The sequence below is a fragment of the Balaenoptera acutorostrata genome, chromosome 15 (genome assembly GCF_949987535.1).
Source record: "Balaenoptera acutorostrata chromosome 15, mBalAcu1.1, whole genome shotgun sequence".
NCBI lineage: Eukaryota > Metazoa > Chordata > Mammalia > Artiodactyla > Balaenopteridae > Balaenoptera > Balaenoptera acutorostrata.
This window is the reverse complement of record NC_080078.1, coordinates 75,074,334-75,090,280: the sequence shown is the minus strand read 5'-3', so window position 1 is coordinate 75,090,280 and position 15,947 is coordinate 75,074,334. Positions and strand designations below refer to the sequence as shown.

The window sequence follows — 15,947 nt, the reverse complement described above, 5'->3', positions numbered from 1 at the left end:
AATGTCTATTTAGGTCTTCTGCCCATTTTTGGATTGGGTTGTTTGTTTTTTTTTTTAAATTAATTAATTTATTTGTTTGGTTTGTTTGTTTATTTATTGCTGCATTGGGTCTTCGTTGCTGCGCGCGGGCTTTCTCTAGTTGCGGCGAGCGGGGGCTACTCTTCGTTGCGGTGCGCGGGCCTCTCATTGCGGTGGCTTCTCCTGCTGCAGAGCACAGGCTCTAGGCGTGTGGGCCTCAGCAGTTGTGGCATGAGGGGTCAGTAGCTGTGGCTCGCAGGCTCTAGAGCACAGGCTCAGTAGTTGTGGCACACAGGCTTAGTTGCTCCGTGGCATGTGGGATCTTCCCAGACCAGGGCTTGAACCCGTGTCCCGTGCATTGGTAGGCGGATTCTTAACCACTGCGCCACCAGGGAAGTCCTGGGTTGTTTGCTTTTTTGTTATTGAGCTGCATGAGCTGCTTGTAAATTTTGGAGATTAATCCTTTGTCAGTTGCTTCATTTGCAAATATTTTCTCCCATTCTGAGAGTTGTCTTTTGGTCTTGTTTATGGTTTCCTTTGCTGTGCAAAAGCTTTTAAGTTTCATTAGGTCCCCTTTGTTTATTTTTGTTTTTATTTCCATTTCTCTAGGAGCTGGGTCAAAAAGGATCTTGCTGTGATTTATGTCATAGAGTGTTCTGCCTATGTTTTCCTCTAAGAGTTTGATAGTGTCTGGCCTTACATTTAGGTCTTTAATCCATTTTGAGTTTATTTTTGTGTATGGTGTTAGGCAGTGTTCTAATTTCATACTTTTACATGTACCTGACCAGTTTTCCCAGCACCACTGATTGAAGAGGCTGTCTTTTCTCCACTGTATATTTTTGCCTCCTTTATCAAAGATAAGGTGTCCATGTGTGCGTGGGTTTATCTCTGGGCTTTCTATCCTGTTCCATTGATCTATATTTCTGTTTTTGTGCCAGTACCATACTGTCTTGATTACTGTAGCTTTGTAGTATAGTCTGAAGTCAGGGCGTCTGATTCCTCCAGCTCCATTTTTCATTCTCAAGATTGCTTTGGCTATTTGGGGTCTTTTGTGTTTCCATACAAATTGTGAAATATTTTGTTCTAGTTCTGTGAGAAATGCCAGTGGTAGTTTGATAGGGATTGCATTGAATCTGTAGATTGCTTTGGGTAGTGTAGTCATTTTCACAATGTTGATTCTTCCAATCCAAGAACATGGTATACCTCTCCATCTATTTGTATCATCTTTAATTTCTTTCATCAGTGTCTTATAATTTTCTGCATACAGGTCTTTTGTCTCCTTAGGTAGATTTATTCCTAGATATTTTATTCTTTGTGTTGCAATGGTAAATGGGAGTGTTTTCTTAATTTCACTTTCAGATTTTTCATCATTAGTGTATAGGAATGCCAGAGATTTCTGTGCATTAATTTTGTATCCTGCTACTTTACCAAGTTCATTGATTAGCTCTAGTAGTTTTCTGGTAGCATCTTTAGGATTCTCTATGTATAGTATCATGTCATCTGCAAACAGTGATAGCTTTACTTTTTCTTTTCCGATTTGGATTCCTTTTATTTCTTTTTCTTCTCTGATTGCTGTGGCTAAAACTTCCAAAACTATGTTGAATAATAGTGGTGAGAGTGGGCAACCTTGTCTTGTTTCTGATCTTAGTGGAAATGGTTTCAGTTTTTCACCATTGAGAACGATGTTGGCTGTGGGTTTGTCATATATGGCCTTTATTATGTTGAGGAAAGTTCCCTCTATGCCTACTTTCTGCAGGGTTTTTATCATAAATGGGTGTTGAATTTTGTCAAAAGCTTTCTCTGCATCTACTGAGATGATCATATGGTTTTTCTCCTTCAGTTTGTTAATATGGTGTATCACGATGATTTGCGTATATTGAAGAATCCTTGCATTCCTGGAATAAACCCCACTTGATCATGGTGTATGATCCTTTTAATGTGCTGTTGGATTCTGTTTGCTAGTATTTTGTTGAGGATTTTTGCATCTATGTTCATCAGTGATATTGGCCTGTAGTTTTCTTTCTTTGTGACATCTTTGTCTGGTTTTGGTATCAGGGTGATGGTGGCCTCGTAGAATGAGTTTGGGAGTGTTCCTCCCTCTGCTATATTTTGGAAGAGTTTGAGGATAGGTGTTAACTCTTCTCTAAATGTTTGATAGAATTCGCCTGTGAAGCCATCTGGTCTAGGGCTTTTGTTTGTTGGAAGATTTTTAATCACAGTTTCAATTTCAGTGCTTGTGATTGGTCTGTTCATATTTTCTATTTCTTCCTGGTTCAGTCTCGGCAGGTTGTGCATTTCTAAGAATGTGTCCATTTCTTCCAGGTTGTCCATTTTATTGGCATAGAGTTGCTTGTAGCAATCTCTCATGATCCTTTGTATTTCTGCAGTGTCAGTTGTTACTTCTTCGTTTTCATTTCTAATTCTGTTGATTTGAGTCTTCTCCCTTTTTTTCTTGATGAGTCTGGCTAATGGTTTATCAATTTTGTTTATCTTCTCAAAGAACCAGCTTTTAGTTTTATTGATCTTTGCTATCGTTTCCTTCATTTCTTTTTCATTTATTTCTGATCTGATCTTTATGATTTCTTTCCTTCTGCTAACTTTGGGGTTTTTTTGTTCTTCTTTCTCTAATTGCTTTAGGTGCAAGGTTAGGTTTTTTATTTGAGATGCTTCCTGTTTCTTAAGGCAGGATTTTATTGCTATAAACTTCCCTCTTAGAACTGCTTTTGCTGCATCCCATAGGTTTTGGGTAGTCGTGTTTTCATTGTCATTTGTTTCTAGGTATTTTTTGATTTTCTCTTTGATTGCTTCAGTGATCTCTTGCTTATTTAGTAGCATATTGTTTAGCCTCCATGTGTTTTTATTTTTACATTTTTTTTTCCTGTAATTGATATCTAGTCTCATAGCGTTGTGGTTGGAAAAGATACTTGATACGATTTCAATTTTTTTTTAAAAAAATTAATTAATTAATTTATTTTTGTCTGTGTTGTGTCTTTGTTGCTGCACACGGGCTTTCTCTAGTTGTGGCGAGTGGGGGCTACTCTTCGTTGTGGTGCGTGGGCTTCTCATTGCCGTGGCTTCTCATTGTGGAGCATGGGCTCTAGGAGCACAGGCTTTGGTAGTTGTGGCATGTGGGCCCAGTAGTTGTGGCGCATGGGCTTAGTTGCTCCGCAGCATGCGGGATCTTCCCAGGCCAGGGCTCAAACCTGTGTCTCCCGCATTGGCAGGTGGATTCTTAATCACTGCGCCACCAGGGAAGCCCCAAGTCTCAGTTTCTTTATTTGTAAAACAGAGAGTATTAACACTTATCTTATAGGGTTGTTGTTAAGAATAAAGGAGCTAGTGCATAAAAGGTGGTAAATATAGTATATGACACATAAGTGCCCAATAAAGGTAGGTTTTATAAAATAGGCAGATCATTTGAAATGGAGACCAAGCTGGGAAATCTGTATGGTTACTACAGATTTAATTATTTTAATCTGTAGTTTAATTAGTTCACTTCCCAAGTAATATAAATATTAATCAAAAATTTGAAAGTGTACTTCCTGACCCAGCAATCCCATTTCCAGGGATTTATCCTTCACAATCACCCACACATGTATGCAGGGATGTTTGGTGCAGCACTGTTTACAACAGCAAAACTGTCGGAAAACACTTCAACATCTATAAGTAAGGGAGCAATGAAATAAATGATAGAAAATCTATTCTATGAATTCTACACAGCTGTTAGAAGTAAAATGAGGGAGACTTAATAACATGGACAAAATGCTAAGATATTATTCCCTAGTTCTGTAGTGGCCAGCACACTTTTTCTGTAAATATTGGGTTGGCCAGGGACTTCCCTGGTGGTCCAGCGGTTAAGAATCTGCCTTCCAATGCAGGGGTCGCGGGCTCGATCCCTGGTCGGGGAACTGAGATCCCATATGCTGTGGGGCAACTAAGCCCGTGTGCCACAACTACAGAGCCCATGCACTCTGGACCCCGCATGCCACAACTAGAGAGAAGCCTGCGTGCCGCAACTAAGACCCAACTCAGCCAAAAGTAAACAAATAAATATTAAAAAAAAAAAAATTGGGTTGGCCAAAAAGTTCGTTTGGGTTTTTCTGTAAGATGTTACAGAAAAACCCAAACGAACTTTTTGGCCAACCCAATATTTTAGGCTTTGGTGGCCACATACATCTTTGTCACATAATCTTCATTTTCTTTTCTTTTCTTTTTTCTTTTTAAAAAAATCACCCTTTAAAAATGTCACCACTCTGCGTTGGACAAAAACAGGCTACAGGTTGGATTTGGTCCACAGACCATAGCTTGCCCTGCGTTAGAATGTAAGCTCTATGAGGGCAAGGCGTTATCTGTGTCTGTTTTGTCCACTGCTGTATCTCTGGCAGTTTGAGAATGCTCAGCACTCAATATTTTTTCAGTGAATGAATGAACTTTGGGGTGAAAAAAAAAATCAGAATATATATAGTATGAGCCCAATAACATAAACAAAATATCACTAAAGGACAAGGACACACCCACACGCTCACACACATATAAACAGGAGACTGAAGGATGCTACCATGTTGCTGGGGGTGACCTCTAGGGGAGGAGAGTCAGATTCAAGGGTTAAGAGGAGCTTTGTGTTTTGCTCCCTATTGGCTTCAGTGTATTGTTTGAATCTTTTTACAACAAGAATGGGTTTACATATTATTTCTATAATTTAACAAAAGTTAAAAAGGAAAAGAAAATTTGAATAATGCCTTTAGAAGGACAGAAAAATGGGCAAAAGATATAATAGGCAGTTTACAGAAGAAGCACAAATAGACTCTAAATGGATGAAAAGATGCTTATTATCACTAATAAAGAACTAAAAGTAAAACAGCAAAAATATTTTCCTTCCACTTATTAGCCTGGAAAGATTAAAATGAGATAGCATCCACTGGCAATGACAGTGTGGGTTGGGAGTTTATTAAAAATGATGGGTCTAAGAATTGGGAATGTATGCTGGTAATGATGACCATTTGTTGAGCCCTTTCTAGGCCAGGCACTGTCTGGGAGCTTTACTGTGCTTTCTCTCTTTCGCTCTTTTTTTTTTTTTTTACAGAGGAAGTCAGTTGTTTTTTTCTTGAAGTACAGCTGATTTACAGTATTATATTAGTTTCGAGTGTACAACATGATTCAATATTTTTATAGCTTATACTCCATCATTTAAAGTTATTACCAAAAATGGCTATATTTTACTGCATTCTCTCTTAATTCTACCAACCCTAAATGGCTGGTTCGCATCATTCTGATTTTATAGAGGACAAAACGGTCTCAGAAATGTGGAGCCACTTGCCCAAGGTCACACAGCTAGTAAGTAATGGAACCAGGACTGAAATGATACTCTTAACCATTGTGCAACAGGAATTGGAAGTAGGTCCAAGAGCATATCCATTTGGCAGATGATGCAAGCAAGGGTCTTGGAAGACACAGATCTTACAGAAGAGTCAGGCAGAGAAAAGGGTAGGGGAGGAAGGCCATCAAAGGGAACAGCAGGAGTGAAGACACTAAGAGAGGAAAATGAAGTAGCAGCAAGCACACCAAATTGTCCAGGTGTTGGGAATCCCACAACATAAGACTGAAAAAATAGAGGAAGTAGGTCTGTCCTTTGAAGAACTAAACTTGCACAGAATGTAGTAGACAGAGCCCATGATTCTGGGACCCCAAGGTGCTGCGTAGTTCTGACAAGGGGCCCTAAGCTTTGCACACAGGCGCAAAAAAAAATGTAACTTGAACACATGCACATTACTTTTTTTCTAATATATCTGGATGCTTCTGTGACTGATAAAATACAAATTCATTTAAGAGAGTGAATTCATGCCCCCCCAACCCCCAAGATTTTCTCAAACAGTGGACACCAAAGCATAGCTCAGGAGAGGAGTCCTATCTTTGAAAAAGGTTAGAACTGCTGCCTTGCTCCAATCTCTGTACCTTATAGACAACTGAATACAGCAGTGGTTAAGATCTCAGGCTTTGCAGAAGACAGAATCCTAACTCACCACTTACTAGCTGAGTAATTTTGGGCAAGTCACTTAGCCTTCCTCAATCTTTCTTTTTGTTTTAATTTGTAAAATAAGGGTAACAATACCTATCTTAAAGGACAATTCCAAGAGGTAATGTAAGTGTAGCACTTAAAACCGTGTTTGGTACATGATAAACATACGAGGAAAGTCACTATTATCACTGAGGCACAGAGGTGCTGAGTAAATTACCAAAGGTAAAGGTTAAGGGCAGAGGGGCACAAGAACCCAGATGTCCTGACTCCCTGATCAGTGTTTACTCCAAGCTCCTCTGTGCCACCGAGAGTTCCCAGTGCCACCTACTCCACTGCACTGGTCTGCCTGACTCCCAGCACTCACCTACCTTAAAGAGATGTGGGTGCTTGATGTAGATTCTGCCTCTGGTGCCCCCCATCCCTAGGGCCCTGCAAAGTAACAGATGAGTGGTAAGGATCCCAGCAGTTGCGGTCCTAGTGGTGGGCCCCTGAGCTCCCCTTCGTCAGCACCAAAACTCTTTAGACTTACTTGTTGGCTCGAGATCCCAACACAAAGGTGGTAGATTCATTCAGCCGAGCTGGGTCCCACTGTGCAAAAAATAGAGAGGCCGGTGAGGCTGAGGTTTATCTGCTGGGCGGGACAGAAACACTCCTCCCTGGTCCTCTCCTACCACCACCCTTGTCCACTGTTCATCAAACAGCTGATTCAAGAAACCGAGGACTTTTAATATGCTAGGTCCTCTGCTCCATACGGGGGGCAGGGGTGGGGTGGAGGGTAAAGGAATGAATTGGAGATAGTCTCTGTTCTCCAGGGGGCCACAGACATAGGTACAGATAATGATACCATCATGAGATGGGCAGTGACACAGATGAGTGCAAGGCATGATGGGAGCCAAAGGGAGGGTAATAGGACGGCTTCCTTGAAGGTAATAGGACGGCTTCCTCATACCATCATGAGATGGGCAGTGACACAGATGAGTGCAAGGCATGATGGGAGCCAAAGGGAGGGTAATAGGATGGCTTCCTTGAAGGGGTAATTCCAAAGTTGGTTCTGACAGGGAGAGCACAAGCTGGACAGAGTAGAGGGGAGGAAGGAGGGACAGCATGAACAAAGGCAGGTGAGAGTTGCGTTGGCTTGCTGGAGAAACCACAGCAATTGTGTTGCTAAAAGACAGAGCAAATTAGGGAGTGGCAGTTGATGAGGCTGGAGAGGAAAGCAGAGAGGGGCTGGGGGCCCTTGTACACCATGTGGACGGCTTTTCATTTCGTTCATTCTGTCGGTGATGGGGAGTCACTGAAGGCCTCTAGACAGGGAGAGCCGGATTTGTGCTCAAGATAGCTCGCTCTTCTGCAACGTGGTTAACGGGCGTGAAGTGGCGAGACTACGGGCTGGGCGGGCAGTCTAGAGGCAGTTGTAATTAGAGCAGTTTTGAAAGATGAAGGCCGGAGCTAGGATGGCAGTAGGATGAAAAAGAGGGAATAGGAACTGTGAGAAACGTATTTAGGAGGTAGAATCATTCGGGACTTGACTGGATGTCTGGAGAAAAAGGAAACAAAGAGGCAAAGATGACTCAAGTAGAAAAGGTCGAAGCAGGTCTGGGGGAAAGGTTGATTTCAATTTTGGATATGCTGAGTTTGAAATTCTATGGAGATTCCAGGCCGAGAGCTCTAGCAGACAGTAGGATATACAAGCTTCAAACTAGAGAGAGAGGCGTGGGACAAACAAAGAGGTAAGGCAACTTCAGCACGTACTAGTCCCCGAAACCATACAAGTGGATGCTTTAGATCCAGAGAGAAACTTTAGGTGGAGAAGTGGGCAGTGGAGAGAATTCTGGGGAATGCCCACTTGTGTGGGTCACTGCTGAGGAAGGACTCACCAGAGAGAGAGAAGGGGTGTTTGGAGTGGAAAAGAAAGGTCTAGAAGACTCTAAGGGAGCAGAGTTGAAGAAGAAAGGTGTGGTCACTGGTGGAAGCAGAGGGCCAGTACAATAAGGGGTGGACCATTTCTACTGGACACAGCTGCAACCCGGACAGTGGAGCTTTCACCTACCTTACTGGGCTTCCATGTATGATTTTAGTTGAAGAAAGGATTCTACTCTTAAAAAAGCTTGCAAACAACTGTTCTGGAGGCAACAGAGTTAAGAGCACAGACTGGTGTCCACAGACCTTGGCTGGGTTTGACACTTGGCTCTGCCACTTACGCAGTACGTGACTCTGGGCAACTCTGTGGTCCTTAGTGTTTTCAGGTGTATCAAGTGTATAATATAACCAGATAAAATAATATAATTTCTGCCCGGGAGGTAGGAAAGAAAGCTCCTGAACCATAGAAGAGTAACAGAATCTATCTCATAAGGTTGTTATAAAGATTAAATGAGGGAATCCATACAAAAGATTTAGGGCAGTGCCTATGACATATTAAGTACTGGATAAATATTAGTGACAACTAGCTTTTACAGGGAGAAGGCTTCAGCAAAGACCAAGCCCTCTCTCTGTTTTGCCCCTAATTTCAGTCCTTACTTGGGATGCTTCTGGAAGGCCAGAGTTGGGAGGTGGGGTGGGAGGTGAAAATGGTTCTGGAATGGCATGCACATGTCCTTCACCACCCCCAGCCCCTTTCCCTCAAGGTGGAGCCCAGAGCCTGGATCGGGTCTCCTTGGGACAGCAGTCACTGCCATGCTCACATAATCATACCTTAGGGCCTTCCCGACGAATTGGTTCACAGGATTTTGGTTTCCATCTGATTGGAGGGAAAGAAGAAAGGTGAATTCTCCAAGATCAGGCCCAGGACTGGAAGATGGTTTGCTGCTGCTGGTGGAAGCTCCTCACACACTCTCACTCCAGCCCTGGGTGGACTGCTTCCTGGTGCTCGTTAGAGGAGGTGCAAAGGGAAAAAAGCACGGGGACTAGGAGCCATTCGAGGACCCGCTCTGCTATCACCTAGCCGTGTGGGCAAGTCCACGAACCTCTCTGGGCTGTAGTTTTCTCATCTGCCAGGAGGAGATAACAGCAGCAACTCCCTATCTTGTGTTAGTGAGGAATGAACTTGCTTCGGGCAGGGGACAAATCTAAGGTATGAGGATTACGCTAGTCCGTCTCCTAAGTCGGTGCTTTCCAACTATCTCCATCTCTCTTAGGCAGACCAGTGTGGCTTCCCTGCTTCCCCACCGCGTCGTGTGGGCTTGCGGGATCTCAGTTCCCTGACTAGGGATTGAAGCCCGGCCATGGTAGTGAAAGCCCAGAATCCTAACCACTAGGCAACCAGGGAATTCCCAGACCAGTGTGGCTTTATCTGTTTTACATATTAGGCTCCCACGTAAAGTTCTGTTTGAAAAAAAGATTCTGTCGCTTCAAAAATCTTTGAAAATGACCATCCTGGAGGCAATGTAGTACAGTTTTGCCCTTTATTAGCTGTCTGACTTTGGGCAAGTAATTCTGTTTCCTTATCTGCAAAATTAATTATACCTTCCTTAGAGCGTGGTTGTAAGGATTAAAAGATAAAGTATATATAAGGTATTTAGACCAGTTACGGCACATTACAAGCATTCAATACACACTACCAATAAAAAAACCTATGGTGTTTAATGAAGCTGCGCTGAACTGTTCTGGGGTAGAAACAGGATACGACATCCGCCTCACTGCCTTCTTTCCCCACCCCTCAGACTAGAGAGCGCTCCTCCACGGGGACCTGGCACAGATGGATCTGCTTTTGCCAGGCAGAGAACTCTGGCCTCTTTTCCTCCCGGCCCACTCCCTCCCAGCTCCTCCCTTTGGCTCTGTTGGCCCCTACTCACACCATGCCTGCGGCTGAACGGTCACTTGACAGGATGTGTCCCGGAGGCCGTCCCTTCCTCTGCCATAAAGAACAGGTGTCAGTGGCCTGACCCTGTGGAAGACCCCACCCCACTGGCAGGTCCAGGGTCACCTGAAGGAGATGGTTTCCCAGCGAGACCAAATGACGCCTGAGAGTGAATAGGGAGGGTGACTGTTCCCAGGGCGCCTGCCTCTCAGGCTAGAAAGGCCCAAAGGTGTGCTGAGGAAGCCCACCCCCTGCTGGAGCTGCAGGCCCTCTCCCCAGCCAGAAAACCAGGAGATGGTTTACCTTTTTGGGAATGGGGCTTCCTCGGTGGGCACACTCGTCTTCTGCCTGCCGGCCACGCTGCAGGAGAAGGGAGAGGAGTCAGCGGGAGGCCAGTGGCCGGGAACTGCGGGTCCCCTGGGGCTGCAGAAGACAGAGCCCCTGGACCACACCCTCCAGCCCCTCCCTGAGCTGGGACTCCCAGCATGATGCTATTTAGACCTGGTCCCACAAATGGGTGGTCCGTGGAGCCTCCCCTAGGCCACAGAGTTCACCTGCCTCCCAGTCTGATCGGTCTCCCCCTCCAAGACCCGAGGACACAGTGACTCTGACCTTTATCCCTGGAAGCTCATGGGTCAATCTGGGTATTACTTTTTCTCCATCTGAAAACAGTAGTTTAGCCTGAAGGGACAAGACCAAGCGTTAACACTCACTATTTTGGTGGGTAAGCCTCTCTGCCCCCATTTTTATAGACACAACTTCAAACTGGGTTAAAACTCTTTCATGGTCAGTACAAAGAGACCCTGAGATATGTATACAAATAGATATCTTTTTAAAAAAACTTGAATAATTCATGACCATTGTTGAAAAATTAGAAAAATGTAAATAAGCAAAATTAAAAAAAATCCAATCTGAAACCTCAGTACCCACAGAATACTATTAACATTTCAATGTAAATTCTTCCTCACTTTTTTCCACGTAAACATATGCTCTATATTTTTTCTAACTAAATGCACTGATATTAAACATATTCCTCAGTAAGCTGCTGTTCTTCGCTTAATAAATATCGAGTGCCTAGTACGTAAGTGCTGGAGACAGCAGTAAATAGCACAAGCGAGGGCCTTACTCTGTGGAGCTCATATTCTGTGGGTGATTTGGATGATAAGCAAGTAAACAAACATATAAACAAGGTGATTTCGAATCATGAATTTTTCTCTGAGAAGGAAAAACCCTAGCTAGGCAGATGTGACGGAGGATCCCCAGAGGGGAGGGCTACTTTTGAGGAGGTGGTCAGGGAAGGCCGTGCTGAGAAGGGAGCCTCTGAGCTGAGCTGTGAAGAAGGAGCCACGTGTAGAAAAGGCTGAGGAGAAGCGTGTTTCCGCCGCGGGAAGGAGTGCAAAAGCCTTAAAGTGGGAACAGACATGGCTCACTTGAAGAAGAAGAGGATGGCCTCTAAGTAATGGGAGAAGGAGAGAGTGGTGAGCGAGGAGGGTGGGGAGGCTGGCAGGGCCTTGCAGGCCTGTGCAGAGTCAGGATCACGTGACCTCTCGGAGCAGCATTTGACAGCCCTGAGAGCTCTCTCTTTCCGGAAACAGTCTTCTACTGGCTCCTGTGGCCACACACCCTGGTTTTCCTCCTACTTCTCTGGCCACCCTTTTTTTTTTTTTTTTAAATTATAAATTTATTTATTTTATTTATTTTCATTTTTGGCTGTGTTGGGTCTCCGTTGCTTCACGCGGGCTTTCTGTAGTTGCGGTGAGCGGGGGCTACTCTTCCTTGCGGTGTGTGAGCTTCTCATTGCGGTGGCTTCTCTTGTTGCCAAGCACGGGCTCTAGGTGCGTGGGCTTCAGTAGATGTGGCACGCAGGCTCAGTAGTTGTGGCTCACGGGCTCTAGAGCACAGGCTCAGTAGCTGTGGCATGGGCTTAGTTGCTCTGCGGCATGTGGGATCTTCCCGGACCAGGGATCGAACCCGTGTCCCCTGCATTGGCAGGCGGATTCCTAACCACTGCACCACCAGGGAAGCCCTCTGGCCACTCCTTCTTAGCCTTCTTTGCTGGCTCATCCTCCTCAATCTGGTTCTTTTCATTAGATATTCTGTCTGCTCTCATTTATTCTCATGGCTTCAGTTAACAGCTATCAACTGATGTCTCCCTAATTTTCTATCTTCAGTGGTAGCCTCTCCTTTGAGTTCCAGATTTATGTAACGGTCTGCCCCATGTCTATGTGTAGATGTCTCAAATTTGCGAAGTCGAAAACTGAACTCATGATCTCCTCCTCCAAGCTTTGTCCCTTTTCAGTGAAGAGTGCACAAATCTCAGTGTGTAATTTTGCACACATCTGTGTGGTAATTTAATTCAGACCTGTCTGCGTAACTAGGCTGTAGGTTCTATGAGAGCAGGAACCCTGCTTGTTCATTTGCCATGTTCATTCATTCACTCCATCATTCAATAAACAATGTACACATATTAGGAGTCATATTCTAGGTCTGGGAATACAGTGGTGAATGAGATCAGGCCTTAACTGCTATAAAGCTCAAGATTTTAGCAGAGGCTGGGAATGGGAGGGAGGCAGAAAATAAACATGTGTACTATTAATAATTTCAGATTGAAATAAATGGCTTAATAAACAAGTAAGGTGATAGAGATTAAATGGAGGTGGGAAGGGAGTAAGATGGCGGCGGGGTGGGGGGCACTACTTTAGATGGTGTGGCCAAGGAAGGCCTCTCTGATGAGGTGATATTTAAGCTAAATCTAAAGAAAAGAAGGAACCAGCTTTGCAAAGAGTTAAGGGTATGCCAGGCAGTGAGAACAGCATGCCTCGCAGTGAGAACAGCAAGTGCAAAGGCCCCGAGCTCAGCGTGCTGGAGAAGCAGAAAGGATTCCTATACAGCTAGAATGTAGTCAGTGAGGGGGAGGTGGGATGAGATAAGTTAAAGAAGTACGCAGGAGAGGTCTAGGTAGGGCTCTGTGGGTCATGGTAAGGCATTAGGGTTTATTCTGCCAGCAATGGGAAGTCACTGGAGGGTTTTAAAGAGGAGAGTGACACAATCTGATTCATCTTTAAAAAGATGGGTCTGGCTGCTGTGAGGATGGAGTGGAGGAAGGCAAGAGGGGAAGTAGCTCAGGGCTGAGATATACATTTGGAAATCATCAACAGTTAAATTGGCTTCAAAGCCACAGGACTAGATGAAATCACCTAGAACGAGAGGCAGCCACAGAAGAGATGGGATTTGTGAACAAAGCAAAACAAAGAGCGCTGTTCACCACTCAGCACTACAAGAGTTAAGTCATAACCCACTGCAAGTAGACAGTGCACCCCAGAGAAATTCAGGATGAAAAACAGGATGAGGCACTCTGTGCTTTGGATAAACAGGCCCTTAGACAGTTAGATGCATATCTCGGGGAGAATCTCAATGAGCCCAGATTCTTGCACCTTCCCATACACAGAAAAGCAGCAAAATCATTCACTTGAGATGCCTGTTCTTTGTGATCAGCACTCATCTTTCACCAAGATGTGTGCTTGACTGCAGCCCCCCCAAAATCGTATATAAACTACCTCTTCGGAGCAGTTCCCTCAGAGCCACTGAGAGGTTGTCTCTAGGTATAGTCCTCAGTAAGTCCCTGAATAAAACTTAACTTGCAACTCTTATGTTGTGTGTTTGTTGTGTGTTTTTCTTTAAGTCGACAGGTCTGAGGACTGAACTTGGGAACGCGTCACATTAGCAGTAGAGAAGAAGAGCTGGCTGAGGAAAGTGAGGAGGGGTGACCGATGAGGCTGGGGCAAAGTCAAGGCACTGGAGCCAAGAGAGGAGCGTTCCAAGAAACATCAAATGATCCCCTGCGACGAATGCCACCAAGAAGTTGAGTAAGCTGAGCAACATGGAGGTTACTGGTGACCCTGATATAAGAGGGGTTTCCGTGAATTGGTGGGGACTGAAGCCAAAACAAAGTGAGTGAAAGAATGAATGGAATAAACAAAAGAAAAACAAAAGAAAAAAAAATCAAAGAAAAAGAAACAAACCAAAACCCCCCAAAACAGGGAATTCCCCGGCGGTCCAGTGGTTAGGACCCCACCCTCTCACTGCCAAGGGCCCTGGTTCAATCAGCTGTGCCGCACGGCTTAGGCGGTGGGGGGGGATGACAAAAAAAACAAATGAAAGAACTAATGGAATGAATGGGGGGTGACAAAGTAGAGTCAGGGATAGCAACCTTTTCTAAAGTCTGGCTATAAAAGGGAACAGAGAAATAGCGTGGCCTCTGAAGGGGACTGTGGGTTCAAGGGTGGTCTGTTTCGTTCTCCATTGTATTCCCAGTGTCCCAGTGAGTGAACACACATGTGTATAAACATACGTAGGGGAAAAAATGGTAAACACATCAAAATGTTAATAGAAGTTATTGTTGGCAGTAAGATTATGAGAAATTTTAATTTTCTTCTTTGTAATTTATATTTTCTAATTTTAATATAACACCAGCAGCAAGTAACATTTATTGAGTCTTTGCTACTGATCTAAATGCTTTAAGAGTATTGCCACATTTAATTCTCACAACAGTCCTAAGAGGTAGAGCCTCTATCTCCACTTTGCAGATGAGAAATCTGACGTTTAGTGAGGTGAGGCAACTTGCCTAAGGTCACACAGCCAGTCAGTGCTGAAGCCAGGACTCAAATCTGCACAGTCAGAATCAAGAGAAATCTTGCATTCTTAGCTACTATGCCACATTTTTCTTCGTGAATGTGTACTACTTGCATAAATAAAATGAAGAAATAACAACTACTTTGCAAAACAAAATCAAAAACCCCAAGGCCATGTGCCATAGATAAGATCAGCCATTTCTCCCTAAGAAACAGCTGTAAAGAGGCAGTGAAGGAGATTAGGAAATGCCACTGAGGTGGGCAAGACAGGGTTTCAAAAGTGAAAACAAGCCAATCAAGTCTTAATCCCAGTAAAACCAAGAAACAGTCTAGTCTGATTCTATCATGTCCAGTCTGAAGAATCTTTTACTGTAACAAGAAGTTCTGCATGCAGTTTAGACATGGAGCTTCTATGTATCCTGGCCCCCTGAAAGTGAGGCTCTGTTGTGAGGCAGCAATATGTACCACACTGTGAATGTCACTGCCATGTATTTAGTATCTAGTATGCTCTGTACGTAGCCATTCGGTGTTGGTGGTTTATGTGTATCATCGCATTTAATCCTCACAGCAAAACAGTGGTCTTAGTCCAAAATCTAGAAATGAGGCAATTGAGGGTCAGAAAGGTTAAAAGGCTTCTTCAAAATTTCTTTCTTTTTTTTTTTTGGCCGTGCCTCGTGGCTTTTGGGACCTTAGTTCCCCGACCAGGGACTGAACCCAGGCCCCTGGCAGTGAAAGCGTGGAGTCCTAACCACTGGACTGCCAGGGAATTCCCCCAAATTTCTTGATTCATCTGTTTTTAAGTTAGACTTTGGGCTTTCTACCTTCCTATGCTCTGATTCCATGTGTTCTGACCACATAATCTTCTGTTCCACACTCTGGCTTCCCAGTTACATCAGTACTGGAAGGGGGGAACTCTGGAAGGTGGATGTGGGGACTCAGAAGCCTGGAAAGGTATGAACATTCAGCGAGTGGAGGTTATGCGCAATTCACTTTAACTCCATCTTCACCTTTCACTGGGACTCCTGAACGGTCTCATAAATTTCCCTTTCAATCTCCATGGCAGATTCCCAAGCCAATCTCCTCATGGCAGCCAGAGTGATCTTGAAAATACAAATTTCATTAGGTAGCTCTTCTGCTTAAAATTCCACACCTATAACTTGGTTTGCAGTGCTCTGCCATCCTCTCCAATCTCTGAAAACCAACAACACTGGCTTTTTTCTTTCTCCACTCTGCCCTGCCCCTGGGCTCGGCACCCTCTAGTGTACTCTCTCATCGCCTCCTATGCTTGTAGCACTTACAACAGTTTCTGATTATAGACCTATTGTATGATCACTGGCGTAATGTCAAGGGCTCTGGGGGCAACGACTGTGTTCATATTGCACAGCACTGCTGGGGCCTGGCAAATAGTAGGCCCTCAACACATACTGGGTGAAGAGAAAAATAAATTCAAGAAAGCATTTCAGGATGCAAATGACAGTGAAGGTTT

General features: G+C 44.2%; 1 protein-coding gene across 2 annotated transcripts in view; it reads right to left on the bottom strand.

Moving 5' to 3' along the window:
* Positions 1-15,947, bottom strand: part of DNTTIP1 (deoxynucleotidyltransferase terminal interacting protein 1) — a 29,054-nt gene that overhangs the window by 4,380 nt on the left and 8,727 nt on the right. For both annotated transcript variants that reach the window (XM_007185392.2, XM_028167295.2), the window contains exons 5-10: positions 10,443-10,511; positions 10,134-10,190; positions 9,826-9,884; positions 8,726-8,771; positions 6,564-6,622; positions 6,403-6,463 (exon numbers count right to left, since the gene is read on the bottom strand). In XM_007185392.2, the coding sequence (XP_007185454.1) occupies positions 6,403-6,463; positions 6,564-6,622; positions 8,726-8,771; positions 9,826-9,884; positions 10,134-10,190; positions 10,443-10,511 (351 nt within the window). The remainder of the gene's footprint in view (positions 1-6,402; positions 6,464-6,563; positions 6,623-8,725; positions 8,772-9,825; positions 9,885-10,133; positions 10,191-10,442; positions 10,512-15,947) is intronic.